Here is a 17668-nt window from a genome sequence, read left to right as displayed (position 1 = left end):
GTGTTCCTGCATTGTTTACACCAAGGGTGTGTCGGTGCATTTCATCCAAACAGGAGAGAGAACTCTGTTTGTGTGTCATCACTTCCAGAAAATGGCAGAGATGAATGACGCAGCGGGGTGAAATCAACCCTCAGCGGCTTCTGACCCTCACTTTGAGTGGCTCTGGAACGCGGTAGCCTCGGGTGTCTTTCTGACAGAATTACCAGTCTGGTAACTGCCTTTCTGACAGAATTACCATCTGATTAACACGTTGCCTGCGTTATAAATCAATCTTTAACTCCCGTTCCCTGCCGATGTTTTTCACAAACCTTTGAAGAATTCAACCATACCTCCATTTCATGAAAATCCGCCTGGAAATAGTCCCACCGTTTGAGTTTGAGTTGTATGTATGAGTATGATGAATGTGTTTGTGACAGAAATAGCAGTCTGGTAACTGCCTTTCTGGCAGATCTGTCCTTGACATGAAAAAGGTTGAGCACCACTGACATAGAAACATAGGTTTTTCAGAAAACTGTTTTAACTTATTTCGAAGTCTTTTTTTTAAGAATAGGCCTCAGGTCTAAATGGGTTAAGTTAAAGGGACACTTAACCCTTTTTGCAAAATAATATGTTAATGACGTTTAGAAGATTTAGAACACTTTCCTGGGGGTCTTTATGTGTGTAATATGTGGTTTTAGATATTTTAGATTTTATCAGTGAACCCCAGTGTCTCTGATGTCATGGACACTGGGCTCACTTACTTCCTGGACTACATGTTGTTCCAACAAGACAGCCCTCCCCCTATCCACAAGGAGGAGCAGTGCACCAAAGCATTATGGAAATTGTAGTCCAGGAAGGAAGTGAGCCCAGTGTCCATGACATCAGAGACACTGGGCTCACTGATAAAATCTAAAATATCTAAAACCAAATTACACAAATAATACCCCCCAGGAAAGTGTTCTAAATCTTCTAAACGTCATAAACATATATATTTTTGCTAAAAAGGTAAAGTGTCCCTTTAAGGACGTAAAGATGTTATTTATTGCGCAGCTACGTGTCAGTTATCATGGACTAATGTGTCAACTATCTGGTTGTTGCGACAACAACAACAGCAGTAACGTCAGGTTGACTCAACACCTTCCAGCCACTGAAGCACAAACACTGTATTGTTAGTTCTCCTGTATTGACTTGTTAATAACTCACACTAACGTCTGACATCTTAGAGTTAAGTAACATTGTGTTTCTCCTAGCCAGAACGTGTGTCTGTGTGTGTGTGTGTGTGTGTGTGTGTGTGTGTGTGTGTGTGTGTGTGTGTGTGCGTGTGCGTGTGTGTGCGTGCGTGCGTGCGTGCACAAACAAGAAGTTTCTCATTTTGTGCTCAAGCACGAAGATGTATGTATATAGTACATAATTTGTGCTCAGTAATGAGCAGGAGTGTATCTGTATAGTTTACAATTTACATATGAATTGTCTCCAGATTTAGGAAAATATACTTTTATTAGACAAAAAGTATAACCAGTCACAAATCAGTCAGTCACGCGTGCTTTCGTACCGCACTGCAAAAGGCTTTGGAGGGCGTGCCCCTTGCACCCAAACACGCCCCCACGGCCTTCTTGAGTGACAGGCAGCGCTGACTGTCATAGGTCGCGATAACGTGGATCCCCACCAGTTCGCATATAAGAAGAACCGCTCCACTGATGACGCAATAGCATCTGTGGTATACTAGACTTCTCTCCCTGGACTTCAGTTCGGCATTTAATACCATCATCCCACAGACCCTAGTGAACAAAACAAACTGTCTGTTCTTTGCATATGCGCACCCCTGTGTAACTGGGTCTTGGACTTCTTAACCAACAGGACTGCGAAGATCCGCAACAACATCTCTTCTCCCCTCACCCTCAACACCGGTTCCCCCCAGGGATGTGTCCTGAGTCCACTGACATATGACTAACCATATTGTCAAGTTTGCGGATCACACAGCAGTGGTCGGACTAATCTCCAATAACAACGAGGTGGAGTGCAGGCGTGATGTGAAACACCTGCAGTCTTGGTGCAGAGCAAATAACTTCTGCATCAATGTCAAAAAGACAGTAGAAATGATAGTGTACCTAGGAGTGCACATTGCCAACAACCTGACCTGGAAGCTCAACTCGGCAGGCCCACCAGCGTACTGTGTACTTCCTGAAGAGGCTGACTAGGGCGGGGCCCAGTCCACCTCCTTCTACAGGTGTGCAGTGGAGAGCATCCTAACATTCTGCATCACTGTATGACTCTGAGGCAGACAGGAAGGCTCTGCACTGGGTGGTGAATATCACTGGATGCAGCCTTCCTGCCCTGAGTGACATTTACACCAGCAGATGCAGGAATAAGGCTGCCAGCATCATGAAGAATGCCACCCACCCTGCACACAGTCTCTTCGTGTGTGTGTCCCCCCCCCCCCCCCCCCCACCTGCGTAGTATTAAGGCCAGCGCCACCAGGAAGAAAAATAGCTTCTTCCCTGTAGCTGTGAGAATCATGACCCTGAACTGTGACCTTTGACATTGATCTGTGTGACTACACATGAACTCTGCATTATGAACTTCAACTGAACTGTTTCTTTGTTTGTTTGTTTGTTTGTTTGTTTGTTTGTTTGTTTCTTTCTTTCTTTCTTTCTTTCTTTAGTGCTGCTGCTTTTTTATGGGCACGTGCATGTAATTTACCTTCTTGTCTGCCTGACCAGGACCTGAGTAATCAAATTGTGTTCTGTACTTGGAATGACAATGAAACTCCTTGAACCGTGAACCTTCAATTATATTTATATTACATAAATACCACTGCTGCCTTTAACATTTATTATCACCTGGCCTTAGTCCTTTTAGATCGCATTTTAAAACACTGCTGTTAACAGTTCAATCATACGCCTTTCTCTTCTGGACGATTTCTGTCACGATTTTTGTAGCAAGTTTGGGGAGAATTGAATTAGTGCTGGGGTGACGAGTTACTTAGCTCTGAGCATGCATACAGGCTGCAGGGCTATGGGCTTCAATTAGGCAGCAAAGATGTGTTTACCTTGTAGTCACTCTGGATAGAGAGTGTCCGATGAATGACTACACTGTAAATGTAAAGCTACTATCAGTGAGTTGTAGAGTCCATTCTCTCTCTCTCTCGCTCTCTCTCTCTCTCTCTCTCTCTCTCTCTCTCTCACTCCTATAAACATCGTATTGTTGTTCTGGCTTGTGGTGAGGCTGTGTTTGTACTTTGTAGCAGTAATGTCTTCATCACAACAAGACTGTATGTGAATGTATGTTCAGCTGGTCTGCGCCCCCCTTCCCCTTCAGTATCCAAACATCATATCAGTTTCTGTATGAACTCTATAGTCACCAAACAACAAGGTAAATAGTCACATGCGTAAAGAGTGCAGAGAGAACGATAAATAAAGAAAGATCTTAAAGAAACTATAGGATAGCAGTTATACAATGAGCACATTGAAAGGGACGTGTGGAGTGTTGTCCAGGGTGTTTTAAGGAAGGGAGAAGAGTCTGGGACATGTGGAGCGTTGTCCAGGGTGTTTTAGGGAAGGGAGAAGAGTCTAGGACGTGTGGAGCGTTGTCCAGGGTGTGTTAGGGAAAGGAGAAGAGTCTAGGATGTGTGGAGCGTTGTCCAGGGTGTTTTAGGGAATGGAGAAGAGTCTAGGACGTGTGGAGTGTTGTCCAGGGTGTTTTAGGGAAGGGAGAAGAGTCTAGGACTTGTGGAGTGTTGTCCAGAGTGTATAGGGATGGGAGAAAAGTTTAGGACGTGTAGAGCATTGTCCAGGGTGTTTTAGGGAAGTTTGAAGAGTCTGGTACATGTGAGCTTGCAGATCTGCTATACTATAGCGATAAAATACATGTTTTGTTTTAGAAGCATATTCCATCAACATGAATGGTCGATCAGAAATGTCAAAAAGCAAAGGTTAAAGTCTCTGGTTGGCGGTATGTGGAGCTTTGGAATGATAAGTAAACATCACACAATTCTTTTTTGAGGTGCGCTAGCCCCTCCTATGTCCAGCTTTGAGGGTTTGTGTAAACACAAACATTGAAGGCCATTGACAATGAATGGCCAGCTTTGAGGGTTTGTGTAAACACAAAGAGTAACACAAACATTGAAAACAAAGGTGAGTATGCAAATTGTGATTGGCCGGCATGAGATGATGATGTATGATGATAAGAGCGCCCCTCACTTCACACGGGTGTGATTTTATTTAGATATACCGGTATTCCTGCATGTGTCTGGTGATGATGATGAGTCTGAGCCTGAGTCACATGTGAGAAGGGAGGGGCCACCACACACACCCTCCCCCTCCCCCAGCGAGGAGTGGAGGGGGAGGGAGGGCTCACTTTGAATTAGCTTAGTTTTGTTTATGCTTCACATGGAGTAGGCAGTGAGAGAGAGAGGTTCACTTACAGCACAGAGAGAGAGAGGTTCTCACACAGATCAGATCAGAGAGAGTCCAGACACACTGCAGGTTGTCTTGGACATGAGCAGGTCTGTACCATTCATTCATAAGCATTATTTTATTATTGTTTTATTGTATTATCATGATAACGGTTGATGTGAGTTGAAGAGTGAAGAGTGTTTCAATGATGTTTAGCAGCTGATTACTGTTTACTCTGATTACTCTGATTATTATCGTCTTTCTCACATGAGTAAGTCGCTCTGGCTAAGAGTGCATGCTATAGGTAGATGTGTGTGTGTGTGTGTGTGTGTGTGTGTGTGTGTGTGTGTGTGTGTGTGTGTGTGTGTGTGTGTGTGTGCGTGTGCGTGCTCATTGTGAGGCTGGTTTGTAGGACCTGTCTTACCATCTGTGTTTACATTCTGTCACCAGTCTGTCTTCATGGACCTCTATCTTAACTGTCTGTCTCTCAGAGGGCCCCGTCTCTCTCTGCGTGTGTTTACTGTCTGTCTGTCTGTCTCTCTCTGGGTGACTTTCCACAATAACAACAACAGATGATGTTTGGACTTGCTGGTTGCCATGGTAACAGGGATTAGGCAGAGGCCTGTTGTTTTGTGTTGACAGAAAAAACAGAAAGAAACAAGCTCCCACAGAGAGCGAAAGAGAGAGAGAGAGACTGTGTTTTTTGTTTTCTGATTATTATTGTTTTCTCATTATTATTTTTGCTATAGTAATGATAATAACAATAATTTAGAGACCATATTATTTTGACAGATGCTAGGTTCCTTGTTGATCTATAGTTTCTATAGTTTCCATGTACAGAATATTATTTTTGTACTATGTTGTTTAGACGCTGACTGATGCTAGGTTAAATTGTAGATCTGTGGTACCAGTAGTACATTATACAGTGTTTTTAAGATTTCACTATTTTATTAGGATTATTTAAGGTTTTTGTCGCCCCCAGCGATGCGAACCACTCAGCCCACTTGGTGAGACCCACGCTGGGCAAGACCTAGCCGGGTGAGTGGTTAAACGGAGTAGTGGGATTTGGGCAGAAGTACCGCTGAAGGAAATGACGTTGACTATTTACATTCTGTGAATGAAAAAAGTGTTGTGATTGGTTGAAAAATATCGTATCCGGGGGAAATACATCTTGGCGGATGTCCCGGCCCGACACTATGCAGTCTTTGCCGAGGTACGGCGTCTGTGGCGGACGCGAGCAAAGAGAGGCACCGCCGAGCGAGACGCCGTGCTGAATGTTGCGAAGTCCGCTACAGACGACTCGGCAATGACCAAGTTATGTACCGATAGGGACGAGATCGTAAATTACTCCCCCCCCCCTTAAACAGTGCCATCGTCGTGCACTACACCAGTGGTTCTCAAAGTGGCGTCAGGGGACCCCCAGGGGTCCATTTGGTTCCATTTGTACACTCTCAGAGTTAATATATATGGGGACCCCACCCAGAGATGCGTAGCCTAATGCATGTCAAAATGCCGGTCCTTGAAATGAAAATGGTTGAGAGTCACTGCTAGAGGCGTAAAATTGAGGTCCCTGGCATATTCCGTCCGTGGGGTGATAAGTGTCAATTTGGGGGTCCTTGACATGAAAAAGTTTGAGAACCACTGCACTACACTATTTCCCACCACGGAGGAAAGCGGGCCAGTGTTCACTGTTCAGAGTTGACCTCCTGGACTGTGACGCATGACTAGAGGCGGAGCAGTTCCGCCTGTGTCACAGCAGGGGGCGTAACACTACGATCTGGGTGGAACACGCCCGGTCACTTTTAAAACATTAGACTATACTGTAGCTCCATACAGATAAGACCTCACTGTGTCCCCACCAAGGGGGTCCCAGACCGCAGGTTGAAGAACCCAGCTTCATAGGCTGACTTTCACAGAAGATGACCAACTGACAAGCAATCGGTGTCCCCATGTCTGTTTATAAGTGACCTTGGCCTTGTTTTTTTCTGTAGTACAATTGAGTACCACAGACGAAAAACAGTCTAAGTCCAAATTTCATTCTGACCCCTCCACGAAAAGGCCTTGTTGTCCTGAATCCTTATCTATCATTTATACATTATGGATCAATAGTGTGGACTTGGACTGTTTTTCGTCTGTGGCATTCAATTAACCTACACTTATTTCAATTATACATTTTTCCATGTGGGCTCCTATCCAGAGTGACGCTACAGCTATGGATGTCTTGGTATATTTCAGTTATTTGTCATATCTGCCCTGTGCACTTTTTTATTACGAAGCCTAAAAGGCAATTAACAGAAATGTAATTTCCATTCATTACGGTCCGAGCTACACCAAGTGCATGTGTATGCGCAGTGGGCAAAATGAATGCGTGTGCAAAACACTCCCGGTCTACACCAGATTGGTGGGCGTGCGCCAGAGTCCTGCACGGGTCAAATTTTCGATACCTGCCCCGCCCATCAATCAGTTCCGAAACCCGCCCGTTACTCATGATTTATATAAAACTCGAAACCAGATCCGCCCGCCCGTCAAAAAATGGACCTGTTACCTGCCCCTTTACCCTTTCGTATCACAGGCACCGATAGCTATAATTGACTTTATTTCATCCAACACCGCATGTGGTGGTGGTGGGCGGCGGCAGTGCGTTGCACACAGAACGGAAGACATGTAGTTGACTGAGGCTACTGCTGCTTATTATCACAACATAAAGTTATATCATGATTTCGACCTAAATGGTATATTAGCATAATATATCAACAAGGAGAGCCTGATGAGTCGACCGTCTTGATCCAAGGCTGTTTCAAACACGGTCATCACTCATCAGGCTAATCTTTTTAACTTTATTTACACTTAGACAGTGTGACGCATTAGGCCAACATTACCTGGGTTAGCTTTACATCTTGTGTTGAACGTTGGCATTATAATCCCTTGGTGTTTCATCAGCACGAGTGAATGGAAATATAGGCTACAGTACAGGCTGAAATGCTACGATAAGGAAGCAAGGATTCGGCCGTGATGTCACTGCTATGCAACAAGGAAGTAGCACAGGGAAGCACAGCAGCAGAAACAGAACGCCATTATGAAGGAATCGGCAGTGATGTGACATCACTGACGATTCCTTGGGCATGTGACTGATTTAAATTTTGAGAAATACCCCAGCTCAGCTGCTGATATAACATCGTGCAGTGCGGGTCCGCTTATTAAAAAAGGTCGCCCACCCGCGTTGCGTTCCGTTCCGCACCCGCACCTGTTAATTTATAAAGGTATATTGTCCCGCCCGTTCCCACTCGGGTATCCGAACCGTTGCAGGACTCTGGCGTGCGCCGTAGATTTGCGTCACTGTCTCCATTTTGGAGCCGATATACGGGCCGCACACACACATGAAAAGTAATTAGAGCCGATCCTATATTTAGAGCATGCGTATCCTGGGCCAGCGCTATCCGCGTGTCTGGTGTAGGGGCCGGTATCATTGACATACTATAATCCACGCACAAACGCACTCGTGTAGCTCGGCCGAATTTCCAATGCCAAAAACACAATTAAATTGATATTTCACAATTATTTGTGTGACAATTAATCGTCAACTTATATGTGTAATGGTGTCAGCCCTATCCCCACAGCCTCTTCCTCCAGACCCCCTGGAGGGTCCACACGCCCTATGTTGAGCACTTTATAGTGGTTCACCCGACAGCACACAGAACTCATTCTCAGTCTCATGTGTTGTTGTTAGCGGGCCTCAGAGCCTCCGAGCAAGGCACTATGTTTATACCTCGCAGCCCTCGGAGAGAGGGAGAGAATGTTTGTTTGTGGCTCAGACCTTAATTAAAGTATTCGTCTGGGCTTGTGTTGTTCTGGTAAACACCAGTGCTGTGTGCAATGTTTTTATATTCATTATTTATATCTCTGTGTTGATGTTGACTGTAAACAATCTCCCAGAGAGCTGGGAGGGGCTGACAGCGTGGGGGAGGGGAGACAGGGAGAGAGAGCGAGAGAGTGTGTGTGTGTGTGTGTGTGTGTGTGTGTGGGGGGGGGGGGGGTAATTGCTAGATGCCTAGCAGAGCTCTGTTGTTGTTGTTATTGTGTGCGTGTGTGTGTGTGTGTGTGTGTGTGTGTGTGTGTGTGTGTGTGTGTGTGTGTGTGTGTGTGTGTTGACTTGTATCACTATATTTGTGAGGGCCACAAGTTCAGTAGAATATGATGAATAGAGGAACCATTTTAGGAGAAATGGCTGAGAGTTTAATTTGAAATACATTGCAGGGTTAGTGTTCGGATTAGACATTTAGAGTGTCGCATACCTGGAAAAATAAAAAGCTAGATCTACAAGCTCACAAGGCGTTGCAGCGCGACACATGACCTTGTTGTAGATTTTCGTTTTCCAGCCTTAGCCTTTCCAAGGTTAGAAATATCAATAAAAAAAAACTGAATGGCCTCGTAAAATTGTCAAACGTCGACGTCCTCACAACTCTAGTAATACAAGATGTGTGTGTGTGTGTGTGTGTGTGTTTGTGTACGTGTGCGTGTGTATGTGTACGTGCATGCGTGCATGTGTACAGCATGTGTGCGTGCATGCCTGCGTGTGTGTGCGTGTGCGTAGCTTGTTGTTGTTATTGTGCGGCGGTTATAATTTCCCTCAGGGCTCACAGTGTTATGGTTGTGTTTTTGTTTTTGTTTGTTTGTGTTATTTCTGCTTTTCCTCCCAGTCCAGTTGGAACCTCATTTATCTGACCTGACCCTGGAGAGTGGAAAAATACACTACTATATATATATATATATATATATATATTTGGACAGGGCCCAAATCCAGATCACCCCTAGATCTCCATACATATGGAGCTGGCCTGTTCTGACATCGCAATGGTGTTCTGACAATGATGTTGCTCAATGATGAGCAACCTCTCCCTTTATTAGCGAATATTGATCACACCTGATCACCTCCAACGAGCACTGTTCTACTAGTATTTTTGAGGGGTGCTACCCCTCCTATACACAGGTTTAATGTTTGTCTTTACTTCAATGTTTGTTTTGTAAACGCATTGACAATGAAGGGAAAATTTACGTCATAATGTGTCATTTACGTCATATTGTCTCTTAATGGCGTTTAATGTTTGTGTTTGCGCTGTTTGTTTTACATCACCATTACATCACCTAATCAACATGAGTTAGACTTGTCTTTAATATATTAGCGCCCCTCACTTCACACAGGTCACAGGTGTGATTTTTATACTTCAGTTGGTGGCGCACTACACTACTGTTTTATTCTCACTGTACTATTTACATTATTAAATATTTGTACTAACTTGGAGCTCCACTTTAAGTATTAATGGACCTTGTATTTATTCCCACTGATCCTTCTGGCATTGTTGTTGTTTTTGATTCACATTGTCTGGTTGTTTTTGTTTCTTTTGTTCTCTTGGTTTATTGTTTATGTGCTTTTTGTCTCTTTGGGTTTGTGTTCTCTTCAATCCTGTCAGCGATGACAAGTTCTGTTCAATCCTGTAAGCCCACCCGATGTATTATGAAATCCCACCATTCAACGTAAGCCAGTGGTTTTCAACCCTTTTCATATCAAGGTCCATTATTTATTCAGCATTTTAGCCACAGACCACCATTTGATGAGATTTAGCCTCTCAGACCCAAGACTAAAGAATATGTTGTCGTTAGATACGATGTTGTTGATGTTGGTAGGAGAGATAACGGGCAAGCGTTGATCAAGATGACAACTCTTCTATACATGCTGTAATAGTGTAGACTTCTTGTAAATCAGATCGTGAACCCAATAGGATCCACCGGCTGTTTTAGCCGCCCCTCTAGACCAGAAATCACACAGGCTGTGGCAGGCTAGAGAGCTGTTGATTGATGTGCATACATTAATTAATGAATACATTAATAAATACAGAACTGAGCACCAGCAGTGAACTCATTGTCTCTTGTCTTGTTCTGATTGGTTATTAGTTTACTTTATACCCAGCGTAAGTAAAGACAACATGTTGCATTGATCGATTGAATACTTATTGAAAGGTCAGTTTACATTAGTAACTTTTAAAAACATCACAAATGAAGTGTAACAAATAAAACTGCATTAGGAAAGAATACAAAAACAGGATTCAGTTTAATAAATAGCTTATAATTCACGAAATAGATTAGTACACTCGCACACACACACACACGCGCGCGCACACATGCACGCACATACACAATGTCACATGGCTGTGAGTTGTTTGTTTGTCTCAGTTTGCTGACAAAAGTGTTTTTTGTGAAACTCACCTTATAAATAAATGTGATCCTGAGCTCCAGACTGTGAGAAATGAGAATGGGCTGTTATTTTGTGTGTGCGTGTGTGCGCGACTCCGCATGCATTACGTGTTTGCCTAGTGTGTGTGTGTGTGTGTGTGTGTGTGTGTGTGTTTACACACAGTTTAACATATTGATATTGATAACTTGAACTGAAAACGTTTAACTAATTTTCTTCACTTTGTGTTTTGCAATCGCCTTCTTCAAATCCCATCAGAACCTGAGGTTTTCTATGAGGTTCAACTCATTAGAATGTGTGACAGCAGGGCTTGACATTAAGGCTAGTCCTGTTATCCAGGACAAGTAATTAATCTTTCCGGACAAGTGCAAATTTTAACTTGTTCGTTGGACAAGTGACTCTTGGTTTCACTTTTTCTGTGACACTCCTGGTGGCCAACAATAAAGCACTGAAGTCCTGACGTTACTGTCAGTAGAGGGCGCCAGTCCACAGTCCACCCAAAATAAGCATTAGAAACGAGTCAAACAACCCAGAGACTACATTTCCGGGTAGGCGGGGGGGTGGCTACAGCTGCCTGTCGCACAACAGAAACTGACATGTTATTATTATTATTATTATTTTTATATTTAATGTTTCGTGGTTACTACGAGTCGAGTCACTGCCAGCTGAGCTTACGTCAACGAGGAATCTCAGAAACGCAATGTGTTGACAGCTGGGCGTGACGTATATTAGCAGCGACATTGCTTTCATTGTAGTTTCAAGGCTTTTGCGGCCACATTAATTCCATTTTCTCCAGAAACTGGCTGTATCAAATATTAATGGACATCATTAACGACACACAGCCACACCCCTGACAGAAAGGCCGGGATGATCAGTTTATTTTTGAAACACAGTTCTTATATGAAGCGACCTATTTTCAATGCAAATAAAAAAACACATGAACCTGTGGACTGGCGCCCTCTACTGGAAGTGATGTCAGACTTCGGTGCACTATACTGTCTGACATTATTAACCGGCTTTCCAAATAATCACCTTTCCAATATTGTATACAGCCAGCCATATAGATCGGTCCTATCCACGCACGTTAGCAGACTGACCTCGTCTGCATTTAAACTTTGAGCACTGCATGTGCATTCACTTTTTGGAGAATAGTTTCATATCCATTTGAAACTATATTCAAACATGTATTCGCCCAAATCAACTCACAGTTAGTTCATTTCAAATGTATTTGTGTGTGCTCATGCTTCGGACAAGTGACTACAATCTTCCAGGACGTCCTCTGAATGTCCCTGTGATGAAGCTGATTGTTGTGATATTGGTTTGTTGTGTTGCAGTTCCCAGTGACCACGTCCATGATGACCCCCCCAGTAGAGACCCCACAGCAGCTCCAGAGCTCCAGTCTGCAGGCCTCCACACTGCAGGGCTCCAGTCTGCAGGCCTCCACACTGCAGGGATCCAGTCTGCAGAGCTCCACTCTTCAGGGCTCCGGTCTGCAGGTCTCCAACCAGACCCAGCAGAACGTCCTTAGCTCCCAGCAGCTCCAGGTTCTGCTCCAGCAACAGAAGGTCCTCATGTTGCACCAGGTACTGTAGGTTGAACCGTCCATCCATCATCCATCCATTCATCTTCATTCGCTTATCCGTCATATGGGGATAATCAAGTTCCAGCAGAGAGCTCCAGACTTCCCTCTCCAGATCAACATTAGCTACTTCCTCCTGGGGGATCCCGAGGATTCCAAGGCCAGTGTGGATGTAATCCCCTCATCTGGTCCTTGGTCTGCTTGGTTGGGTCTAATTCCAGTGAAGATTTAATCCATCTGGTCCTTGGTCTACCCTGGGGTCTCTTCTCAGTGAAGATATAATCCATCTGGTCCTTGGTCTGCCAAAGGTTCTCCTCCCAGTGGAGATATAATCCATCTGGTCATTGGTCTGCCAGAGGGGTCTCTCCCCAGTGGGATGTGCATCAAGGACCTCCATAGGGAGACGTTCGGTAGGCATCCGTACTAGATGCCCGAACCACCTAAGATGGCTCCTTTCCAAGTGAAGGAGCAATGGTTCACCCGATAGATTAGAAATTCACCCGAAACACATTTTGTAACGGTGATAATTTAGTTATGGGCCGGGAATAAAGCTTGTTTTGATTCAAAACGCAATCTGGGGAATTAATCTGAGATATAGGCATTACAAAATTCTGGCGGTGGCGAGGACTGCAATCTAACTTTATCAATAAATAAAACATTCTCATCTTCCTCGTCTTTGGCATCCAGAGCCTTGGCAAAAAGAAAATACGAGATATCTCATCTTTGGCGTCCAAATAGTTTAAGAACCAACAGTAGAATGTATAATTGTATATTACTTTTATGTTATATATAACTAGCCCTTACCCGTGGGGGGGGGGGGTACTGCACCCTGGGTGAATTTTCGCATATTTAATTCACTAATAAATTCATTATTAATTTATAATTTGTTAAATTGGAAGGGGGCTTCGTTAATACCTCCATATTATTATGGTTAATGCCTGTGTGATTGGGAGTGAGGATCTTCGGCAGTGTTTCTGACACACAGACACACACACAGACAGACATTGTCAGAATTATAGTATGATGATGATATAATGATATTTTTATATGTGTTGCAGCAACAGATCCAGGAAGTCTTTAAGAACCAACAGGAGCAGCTTAACATGCAGCTGTTACAGCAGAACAACTCTGGACTCAATACTGAGGTATGCTGATATACTGTACTAATGATAGTAACTCTGGACTCAATACTGAGGTATACTGACATACTAACTAGTCCATACTCGGGATGTGTGCAGACAAACTATAGAGTGCCGGAGTCCCCTGCTTTGCAGAACTTTTTATCTATGAAGCAAAAGATACAACAGTCAGTCAAAATTGAGCAAGTTATGGTTATTTAAAAGTACATGCCCCATAGACACAATGTTATGCTCCCCCGAAGTAAGATGGCCGCCACGTAGCAACGTCGCTCTCCATTGGCCAGAGTGCGGGTGAGCCATCTAGCTATATTTGGAGATCAGTGATGTCATCAATTGGCCAGCAACTCTACATCTGACCTCAAACGCGCTCGCCCAGCAGTCTGCCGTCAACGAGGCGGATGCGTGCACGAGGTTGCTTCTCTTAGGCATCTTACTGGTATGCATAGTTTAACTTTTGGAGATTCACATTTTCAGAGTCAAGAGTCAGTTTAGCTCAAACCCACAGACAGAATGACAGAGATTCCTTTATTAAGTTAATAGTAGGATTGTAAATACATACATAATAGTATTAATTAGTATAAAAGTGTGCTCCTCGGAGGGCAGGTCTGCACCAGACCGGGGGTTGTCCACCCAGAGAAGTTAGACAGGTGGATGGAATATTAAACAATTTGTCCCTGATAATGATGATGAATCATCTTGACCACATGACTTCAGAGATGTGTGCGAGTTTTGGACAAAATGCGTAGGAGTTGTAGCAAAAAGTGACCAAAGATTTTTGTCTGGTACATAAAGTTGTAAACATCCTGTGTGTGTGTGTGTGTGTGTGTGTGTGTGTGTGTGTGTGTGTGTGTGTGTGTGTGTGTGTGTGTGTGTGTGTGTGTGTGTGTGTGTGTGTGTGTGCGTGCGTGTGTGTGTGCGCGTGCTTGCGTGCGTATGTTCAACAGCAGCTGAGTGTTCAACAGCTCAGTGTTCAACAGCAGCTGCTGCAGGTCCAACAACATCACCTGATGAACCTGCAGAGACAAGGCCTGCTGAGTGTCCTACCTAACAATAACACTGGTACTGTACCCTACTATACTCTACCCTACCTCAGCGGTCCCATGCACCCCCTGTTACCTCCTTACCTAGCTGACGCACCTCCCCAACGCTAAATCTAAACGCTAAATTTGCCGAAGATGATACATTTCTTTTAATATGATATATGGCAAATAATCACAGAATGTCACTGCACTGAGAGACATGCAGCTGCTCTATACTCTCACGGCTGCATCTTCTTACAACAGTGGTTTACCTGATTTCGTTTGTGTTAAATAACACCATGAAACCGCCATTACTCTTTTCATGTTGCACCACCGTTTGGGAACCCCTGACCTACTTCAATCATAACCAACAGAGACAAGGCCTGCTGAGTGTCCTACTGTCTAATAACACTGGTATATATCCCTACCTGTACTATATCGTATCAATACTACACCCTATTATAATATTTTAGAGGGCCACTTCAACACTTTTGTAACCAGATCTTATTTTAATGATGTTTAAGACACAAGAAACTCTTTCCTGGGGTTATGTGTATTTTAGTCATGGCGCCATGTTCATGACCAAACTTTGTCATGAAAATGTGGTCTCACTTTCTTCCTGGACTACAAGTCACACCTCCACGCAGCCTTCCCCCGCTCCACAAGGAGATGCACCCAAAGAATTATGGTCATTGTAGGAATTCAGCAATCCAGTCAAGCACACTTTTTCTGGCCATAGGGTGCAAATTTCAAATTGTGCTACTGTTATCTACTACAAATACTATTAACATTGAGTGACTGGAAGTGTGTCCCTTTGGCCTACAGAGACAAGGCCTACTGAGTATCCTACCATCTAATAGTCCTACTACTTCAATACCCTACCGACACCCTACCAAATAGACACTGCAGATAAATGCGATTATGCGACTGCATAATCAGCCAAATCTCCCAGATTATGCAGGGGTTATTATTATTTATTTATTTCCCTAAAAGGGAAGCGCATAATCACGCAAACTTCCCGAAAACGTTTTTTAGTCTGCTCTGAAGAAGGCTCTGCCGAAACGTGTCAGCGTTCGCAAACAAACATGAGAAATTGCATCTGAGCCAGTCTTGCATCTTTTATTTTGGAGTGCCGCATTTTATATTTAGGTGTATGTATGGTGTATGAGTTATTTACAAAGCTGAGCACCCACTGCCTTAACCAAGGGCAGTTTCCAGACGAAGCTCACCTGTTTCTCTTTCTTTAAATTCCACATTTCATCGCAAAATCAAGGACTTTAGCCTGCATAATCAAGGATTTTAGCCAGCGTTTTTCTGGAGGGCCTACATCTAATAGTCGTACTTCTTCAGATGCAATATCCTATCACTATTCTGAAGAGGTGAGTTCTCAGTGAGGCTGTGCATAATTTAATGAGCTTTATAAAATGACTGTGTGCAAGTAAATGACATAGCTAGCATCTAACATAAACACAAAAGAACATGAAATGGAGTCATGGACAACAAGTTAATCTACGTCTAAATAACATAACTAAATGGACGACAAAACAAGTCTATCTATCTACATAACATGAAATGGTCAACATAACAAGGCACAGACAGAGATAATTAGTAGTTTTAAGTGTTCAGAGGATGAGGTGGAGTCTGGAGAGGTTCAGGTTTCACACCCTCGCTCTGGAATGGATCATACAACTACAATGCCTGCCAACGTGCCCTAGAGCAAGGCACTGAACACTACAAAAAAACACTAGTGTTAATGTATATAAACCTGAAGAATTTACAGGCATATGAACAGGAGGAGAAAACGTTGAAGCTGTAGTGTTACACCTCCTTGGCCTCTCTCTCTCTCCTCCAGCCACTAATGAAGGTGTTTGTGTTGTAATTGTAGGATGTGAGAATGGAAGCAGCGTGTCGTCCATGATGGCTGCTGCAGAGAGCACAGAGCTCTCCTGTCAACAGTCCACATCCAACGGACATCACAAGAAAGACAGGTTAGTGTCTGTCTGTCTGTCTGTCTGTCTGTCTGTCTGTCTGTCTGGCTTTATGTGGGCTAAACCTTATGATGCTTTAATAATACATTTTTTTTTTAAACCCAGTTTATATGTTCGCCGCAGGCTTTAAAAACAATGGCATGAGAACAACAAAGGCAAGACAAAAAAACATTCTGCAACAACATAAGAGAGTAAAAAGTAGATTAAAAACGAATTAAGGCATAGAATAAAATACCTAGGGGGGGAAATACTACGCTTATAAATATAGATTCAAAACATACCTTTTTAACAGAACCTTTTGTTCTGTTAAAAAGGTATGTTTTGAGTCCATTTTTAAAAGCATGTTTCTGTATATTTTGGGGCTCTCAAATGGTCTGGGAGGGAGTTCCACAGGCGTGGGACAGTAGTGGCAGACTGGTCTTTTGACACACATATTCACACATTCAGATACATATTTTAGCGCGATGATTACGTTTAAACCGAGTAATACACTGTCTGGATGTCCCCTGGAATGAGATTAAAAACGGAGTGGTATGTAATCAAAAGCACCTGTGTTTGGACGGACGCGCAGAAATGGGAATCAAACAGGTGAATTTAATCAAGATTCATTAATATGCATGTGAGCCTCGACACGTCATCACGCAGCACGTTTTCGTTCAAAGGAAATAATTAAAATTTGATTTGTATTGACTTTTGATATAAAAGAAATACACAAACATTTGAAAAATTCCATTTTTTTGGCATCCATTGTTAGGTATGTCCATATGATTTCCACGGATATGGTCTAAAAGTGTGAAAAACATATTTTTCATTTCAGTAGGTCTTTAAAAGCTGGGTATTAATTAGGGCTTGTTTGTTTGTGTGTGCCTCGACGGAGCGGGCGGTAGAGTACCTGCTATTAACGTACTGTGGCTTGTGGTGGGCCGGTCTGGGCCAAAACATGTCCAGGTCGCCCCATGGTGCAGATATTCACACACATTCATACACCAATGGCGGAGGAAACCATGCAAGAAACCAACCTGCTCATTGGGAGCAAGTAGGTAGGTGTTCAGCGTCTTGTTCAAAGGCACTTCGACACAAAATCCGGGAGGAGCCCAGTATCGAACTGGGAACCTCGCGGTTCTGATCCGGACGCTCTACCAGTAGCCCCAGTGCTGTATGTGGGCTAAGCTATCCTTCTGACACTTCCCAGAACCCCTGTTGAAGTTGTGTTTGTTTGTTTAACTAGAACCGCCCTGAAACGGGGCAGTATGTCATGAAACAAACTAATTAAAACAAGCAAAAATAGAAGACCTACAGCACAAGCTGTACAACAACATTGCG

General features: G+C 43.5%; 1 protein-coding gene across 1 annotated transcript in view; it reads left to right on the top strand.

Moving 5' to 3' along the window:
* The window catches only part of LOC308315701 (forkhead box protein P1-like), a 43203-nt gene that overhangs the window by 7145 nt on the left and 18390 nt on the right, over window positions 1–17668 (top strand). The window contains exons 3-7 of the mRNA XM_080763816.1: window positions 11955–12036; window positions 12070–12203; window positions 13258–13344; window positions 14283–14397; window positions 16243–16345. Coding sequence (XP_080619942.1) covers window positions 11955–12036; window positions 12070–12203; window positions 13258–13344; window positions 14283–14397; window positions 16243–16345 — 521 coding nt within the window. The remainder of the gene's footprint in view (window positions 1–11954; window positions 12037–12069; window positions 12204–13257; window positions 13345–14282; window positions 14398–16242; window positions 16346–17668) is intronic.

This window comes from Protomyctophum bolini, assembly GCF_963924005.1.
Source record: "Protomyctophum bolini genome assembly, chromosome: 5".
Classification (NCBI taxonomy): Eukaryota; Metazoa; Chordata; class Actinopteri; order Myctophiformes; family Myctophidae; genus Protomyctophum; species Protomyctophum bolini.
Note: the sequence above shows the minus strand (reverse complement) of the source record. Positions and strands in the feature narration are given on the sequence as shown.